The 7,007-nt window shown below is 36.0% G+C and overlaps 1 protein-coding gene across 1 annotated transcript; it reads right to left on the bottom strand.

Moving 5' to 3' along the window:
* Positions 1–1,280: 1,280 nt before the first annotated feature.
* LOC131151518 (uncharacterized) lies at positions 1,281–5,562 on the bottom strand. Its single transcript, XM_058102761.1, has 4 exons — positions 4,945–5,562; positions 2,118–2,897; positions 1,976–2,023; positions 1,281–1,896 (listed from the first exon to the last, which is right to left on the bottom strand). The coding sequence occupies exons 1-4, from the start codon at positions 5,125–5,127 to the stop codon at positions 1,573–1,575; spliced, it is 1,335 nt and encodes a 444-aa protein (XP_057958744.1). The 5' UTR covers positions 5,128–5,562; the 3' UTR covers positions 1,281–1,572.
* Positions 5,563–7,007: the final 1,445 nt, after the last annotated feature.

Raw genomic sequence — 7,007 nt, 5'->3', positions numbered from 1 at the left:
CATTAGTATCCACGATCCTCGCTGGCTCACATAGAACTCTCACCATCCACGGTCCTCGCTGGCTCACAAAGTGAACTCTCACCATCCACGGTTTCCGATGGCTCATAGAATAAACTCTCACCATCCACAGGTATTGCTGATTTCGTGAGTATATCTACCTAAAATTAAACTCTCGATGCTCTTTCTTACTTGCTGATGTCTTTCTACCGCACCCTGCCCGTGGGAGCTGACTATTTGTTATCTCTTTCATTATATGCTCGTGTACTCGTGTAAACGCTTTTTAATAAATTCATCTCTCAAATTCAAACTAACTATGCATTTGATATGGTAATATTAGAACTTTTAGGAATTTATATTTTGAGAGCATCTCAAGGACATGTTGTAGGGTCCACTAGTCTACACCTACTCTATGAGGACTACGGATTCAAATACTAAAAAAGAGAAGCTTTTCATTTGACTTTTAAGAATTAGATAGAATCTAATCAACCTTATTACAGTTTTTTCTTTTAATTTTTCAATCAAAGTTTCATTTATATAGCGTTTGACATTTATATTGCATTTGATAGCATGAATTTTGAATCTTTGATTTAGATAAATTATAATATAATTTTATATTATATCTTATTTAATACAATAATTAAAATGAAAATCTAAAATTTAATGTTGATAAGAGCGTAATTAATGATATAAATCACAAATATAGTTGCATTAAAAGTCCAAAGCCATATTGAAGATAATTAAATTCTTAAAACTTTTATAGTCATTTTCTTGATCATATTAACAAAAAGGCCAACTCTCTTATGATTGTAGCAAAGGCCATTACCTTTACGGACACTCTCCTAATCTCTTTTATATGAATTTGTAATGACTCACTAATTTAAAAATATAAATTTCAAACCTTAAATTTAAATTTAAGCAAATTCAAACAAATTTTAACATCATTCTATATTACATTTTCTCCAAATTTAATACAATTTCAAATTCAAAACCCTGCCAAACATAGAATACAGCACGCACTTAGCTTAAATTTAAAATAAACCACATAGGTGTCGTCAACTTAGAAGTTTAATCATTTGATGGCTTTAAGCTTTACCGAATAAATGCCACTCATCTCAAAAGCCAAATAAAAAAATGGAAAAAGAGCTATTCATATTCCTACACACACCGCGTGGTATTCCCCTTCCATAGAGCACTCAAAAGCCACAGTACCATCAAGTCATTTGAGCATCAAAAGTGTCAAAAGGGATAAAAAAGGAAAAAGAGTAAGTGGGTAGGGCAGATTTCCAGATTTCAATTTCAGATTTCGATTTCAGATTTCTACACATAATAATTGGAAACACAAGAAGTCATATAGGTATGAATTTGAGGTCAGCATCCACTAGGGCTGGGTGTAGGGACTTGTCGTATGAGTACTGTTCTGCCAAACATACAAACAACATGAGCAATCATGTCAAATTTCTTGCTCATGTCGTTTCCTCCCCCATCTCTATTTTACATATTAGTTAATCCCCAAGAAAAGAAAAGGGTCCTTTTTGACAAACCAGGAAAAATCACAAGCAATGCTTCACTCACTCACTCACCTGCCTTCACCCGAAGTTTGCTCAGCTCAGAATCCAGCTTCCCCACCCCAGATTCCTTCTTGGCCTCATTCTGGGAAGAGGAGCTCCTGAGACTGAGCCACGGGTGCTGCAAGCACTGCTGGGCGGTGGGCCTCTTCTCTGGCACAAAATCGAGAAGGGGGCACAGAAACCCTGTGAACTCGGTGGCGTCGGTGCTTGAAAACTTGTACTTATCCACCAACAGTCTATCAAGTGACCAGAATTTCAACCTTCGGATCCTCTTTAAGTCCCCGTGTCTGTCGAATAAGTCTTTGGATCGAACTCCTCCAACGGCAATCTGCTCGTGCATGGACATTGAGAAAGAGGTGTCAGAAATGTTAAGGAAAAATCAATGGGAAAGAAGATAGCATGCTCACCTTCCGGGGTATCTTTCCAAGCAGTTCCATCATTTGGGCAAGGTGATCCTGCATAAACCAACCAAATAATCAATTATTTTACAACAGAATTCAGAAAAACTACTGTTTCAAAAAAGAAATAAAACAGTGAGGCCTGTCCTACCTCATCGTCATCGAAACCTTGTCCAGTCCTGGGAGCAAACAGCATGTCACCTGTGGCAAGCTCAAATGCAGTGCAAGCAAATGACCACAAGTCAACTGAGAAAGAGTACCCAGATCGCAGTATAACTTCCGGAGCTCTATACTGCCTTGTTTGAATGTCTTCAGTGAACTGCTTATCAGCCCAGCATGCATTTCCAAAATCCACAACCTTGCACCTCATATCAATCCCATCCAGGCATCTATCAGATTTCTGAACCCCTCCCATTGAAGCTCTCCTTCCTGATATCTTAGCTACTGCCCTCTTTGCCTTTCTCTTCAGCTTTTTCTCATTAATATTTACGGTAACTCCACCATTAGGATTCCCCTCAGGCCTCTCAAGAATTGGGGAGTGCCCAGACCTAACTGGGTCCTTGGCAGGATCAATGGTGGAAAAAAGGAGAATATTTTCAGGTTTCAGGTCTGTGTGGATTATACCAAGTTCTCTATGCAAGTAATCAAGACCTGCCAAAATGCACTTGCAAATTTCTCTAACTTGATTCAATTCAAGACCTTTATAGCGATTATACTTGATTAGCCGGAGTAAGCTATCACCAAGAAATTCAAGGACCATGCACAGATGCTGTCCATTTGGGCCTACATGCTTAAAGTGGTCTACCAATCGCACAATACACTTGGAATTTGAGGGATCACCATCAGCAATAGCTGAAAGAACCTCAATCTCATGGAGAGCAGCTTGAGCAAATTGCGCTGCACTTTTCTGAATCTTAAGAGCAACATATTTCTGAGAAAATGAAAACATAATAACATGAAAAGGAATGAATTATAAGCGAGCGTTGGATACTAAAGAAAATCACAGAATTAGAATAAAAAAAATGGATTGGAGGAGAAAAACATTAAAAAATTAATATGCAAAAGATTTAAAATACTGAATTCGTACAGAAAGGACAAAAGGACAAGAAGAATGTGTTTTTTCAAAAGATTCAAGCAAAGTATGAAAAAGCAGATGATCAAATTTGGCATGATCAAATGGCTCACATGGTTAGCAAAAGAATCATAAAACTTGCACATAAAATTGAGTCATCAGCCAAAGAAGTTTCCTCTTTCTGAGAATTGAACATTTTGTGGAATTCACCAGTGTGGCTCCACTAATAAATAGCAACTTCAATCGACTAACACGTCAATGGGAGAGGCTATTTAATTGGCTTGTGTCCTGTAAATCATTGTTTTCTTTATACAACACCTCATATCAGTCTACTGTGAGTACCCACTCCAACTTATGAAAAAATGTTTCAAAACGTTGTGCCCCTATATGCAATTTCAGAGAAACTATGAGCTTAAAAAACACACTGAGATGGAGTCAAGCCATTAGACTGCTCCACACAACATTAGTTTGAGTCTCCCCTGGTGATTGATGCAAGTCAAACTAATAGATAGCCACAATGTGTGCATGTCAGTGCGTTTCTGTCAAAAACATTACAACTCTGACTTCTTAGTAGATTCATCAATTCACATATGTTTTGAACTCTAACAAGCATCTGTTTCTACAGTGAAGCCACATTTCAATTTCTGCCAATGCAGCTGCTAAAACTGGTCCATGTCTATGTCCTCTCTGTTAAGTTGAAATATCATGCCAAGTACAATTTAGGGGGGATTGATTCAACAAGAAGAAGATAAATTGTGGTTTGGAAAAAAAAAATAAATAAATAAAGACTCCAAAATTCCAGAAGTAGAAGGAAGCAAACAGGCCTGAAGATGCATTTTTTCTCCTATATCAAGAGAATATAAGATAGACTACATTCTTGGTCAATTTCATATACAGCTAAGTTATTTGTACCACAGGATGCTCAAGGTTGTAACACTCGCACATTTAAAAAAAAAAAATAATTATAGTGATCTCACAGAAAGCATGTCTAAATGAAGGCCGCCAATACATACACAAGAGTCATGAAGAGATAATGGATTCATGGGAATTAAGTAATTAATTAACAATTTCAAAGGAACTTCTGCAAGTATCATTTATTAAATCCTTAGTAGGGAGAAGAACATTGTTAATTAAAATTGATCAGGAAGATTGTAAGTCATGAATCTTTCTCACCCCAAAAAAAAAAAAATGCAAGAAGGGAATCAACATAGCAAAATGATTGACTGCGAAAGAGGAAAAATTAAAGAGATAAGCTTCTATTTTATCAATGAAATTTTGAATTTAGGAAAATTAACAGACAAATTGAAACAATCAGCAAATGAAGAATCAGTTGCTTACTCAATCTTGCACTAATACGTGATGACTAGTGGGGCTGCTAGTGGAGGAAAGAACTAAGATCTTTGTTTTCGGCAAACATACACTAAGATCAAATACAATTTTTGCAAGGCGAGATAACACCACTCATATAATGTTAAAAGATCAAAACCATTCCTAAGGCCTCATTCAACTGGCTTAAACTTCTTTGGCATGGTTCGAGAATCTTTTCCACCAAAAAGCCAAGAATTCGATCTCGCCGCTCCCATTCCTCTAATTAAAATGAACATTTTCAGCGGAAGGTATGGATGACCTGCACTTTATTCAGACATCAAGCACATAGGCTTTAGCATGCGTAGTGTAACAGAGATCAAACCCATTTCCTCTTTTAGGTGAATTGTTTCTTTCAGTTCGTCACGTAATGCATAAATATAAATAAATAGCAAATAACATAAGAAAGAAATGAAACGAGAAAAATAAATCACAATCCAAAATAGTTCTCAGACAATATTCAATTAAAATTACGCAAAACAAATATTAAAACTTAACAATGAAGAAATAAATGAACAGTGATTAAGAAGAAGGAACATACGGAGCTTCGAGTATCGTAAGCGAGCCACACGGTAGAAAACTGACCCCACCCGAGCTTCCTCTGAGCGATGTACCGGCCGCCGGCGAAAGGATCGCCGACTCGGACGGCATGGTACCCTCCCTTGCGGTAAGAGTCGGTGCCCTCGTCCTCTTCCTCCGATGCCGACGATGACGAGCACGACATCCCTCGAATCCTAACTTCTGTTATCGTTATTATTATTACCCAACTTCTCCTCCAATCTCCGATTCGATTGATTTGGATTCGATCTGCTTCTGCGCTTCGTACCTCGCTCTGAGAATTTGTCGACGAAGATTTTCAGATTTGGAACGAAGAAAGAATGATTGAACAAGATGAGATGAGATGCGATGTGATGAGATGAGATGAGATTTATGAGTATAATGCAATGTAATTTCGTGTGGCCTTCAAACACACAGAGAAAGTTTCTCTCTGTCTCCGTCTCTCCACCTTTCTCTCTTTTCTCTTTGCTTCCAAAAGCCTCGATTTAAAGTTTGAAAATTTTCTTCCCGATTTTGCCCTCCTCGCTAACGTGCGCCACGGGTTGGGGTTGCTGTGTGGTAGGGCGGACTAATCAAAGAGGGGAACAGGAGTTGATGAGCTGATGCGCGCTGCCCAACTGCCGCCTTCTCCCTCGGCCCAATGAGCCTTCAGCCCTTCTTTGGGCTCGTCTTTGTCGGCCCATCATTAATTACTAAATAGTGTTTTTTTGAACATGTCCTTTGACTGTCATAAAAATTAAAATAAATTAAAAAATTTTAAAAAATTTTAAGAATTTGAATTCAACCTTATCAATTTTATATTTGTTAAAGAAATGAAAATGATGGAGATATTTTGTAAAAGTAAGAAAGATGGTTAGTTTACTAAATATGATTTTACTTCTTTCTCCTCATTTTGATGCGTTCGTTATTATTTGTAACATGTACAATTTGGTTTAATCGGTATATTGGAGATAGAAAAACATATTCAAAGAGAGATATTATAGAGAAGGTATATATTATCTTTAGAGAGAATTTTGGATACCCGAAGTCCTCTTATATGCATTGTCACTCGGAAAACCTTTTAATTTTGGATCTAGATGCTTTTATATGGGACAAGAACATATCGATTAGTTCTTTCCAAATCAAAAAATCAAGTTTGTGGCATAATTGAGAAAAATCCAATTCCCATTGCTCTTTGGGAGGTTAAATGGATCTAGAGCTAAGCTAAAAATGGTATTTTCTTAGTCAAATTAGCTTACCATTTTTTCACTCCATAAAAAGAAACCAAATAACTAGCACTTTAGCAATGCAGGAGTTCTTCTAGAAAGAATTAAAAATTACATATTTCCTTTTCTTAAAAAAAAAAAAAAAAGGTAAATGCTCAGATTTGGCAAAAAGAAATGATCCCTCTTGAGGTTTCAAAACTTTTGGAAACCTCCCCTTAATTTTTAAAATTCCCAGAGACCTTTCGTGACGTTTATCTAGCACACACAAACTCACTTTGTATTTATAAAAAGACGAGTATTTTGTAAAAAATAAATAAATAAATAAATAAATAAATTTTAAGGGAGGTTTGTGTCTTTTGGTAAATCTCAGAGGAAGTCTGATATTTTTGAAATTTCAGGAGAAATGTGTGGTATTTTTGAAATCTTGGGGGAGGTTTTTGTCGTTTTGTCAAACTTCAAGGAAGGTAAATGTCTTTTGCCAAAAAAAAGAAAAAAGAAATAATAGAATGCAAAATAAAAGTGTACATGCTTCAAACACCTATTAACATTTTAACTTAATTTTTAAAATTTTCTAATTAAATATGCATTCACATTTTAAAACATTTGCATTAATATTTTTTTTTCATCATTTCGAGACCCAAAAGAACTATAAAAGATAATGAATTGCTATTCAATTTCTTAATACAAACATCTCAAAAATCTCACCTAAAGTTTCAAAAATTTTACAAACTGACACTAACTCCCCTTATATTTTTGTAAAAGATGAGAGTTTTAATTGCTATAACTGTCCCCATAATCTAATATCAAGGGAGACCTATGGAAATTTTGAAACCCTGACTAG

Source organism: Malania oleifera, chromosome 1, assembly GCF_029873635.1.
Source record: "Malania oleifera isolate guangnan ecotype guangnan chromosome 1, ASM2987363v1, whole genome shotgun sequence".
NCBI lineage: Eukaryota > Viridiplantae > Streptophyta > Magnoliopsida > Santalales > Ximeniaceae > Malania > Malania oleifera.
Note: the sequence above shows the minus strand (reverse complement) of the source record. Positions and strands in the feature narration are given on the sequence as shown.

Bases quoted from the DNA above. Each gene is read 5' to 3' on its own strand.
- LOC131151518 (XM_058102761.1), bottom strand. From the start codon at position 5,127: ATGTCGTGCTCGTCATCGTCGGCATCGGAGGAAGAGGACGAGGGCACC. The intron at 2,024-2,117 runs GTAGGACAGGCC...TGGTTTATGCAG, and splicing joins AAGGTTTCGATGACGATGAG to GATCACCTTGCCCAAATGAT. The intron at 1,897-1,975 runs GTGAGCATGCTA...ATGCACGAGCAG, and splicing joins TTGGAAAGATACCCCGGAAG to ATTGCCGTTGGAGGAGTTCG.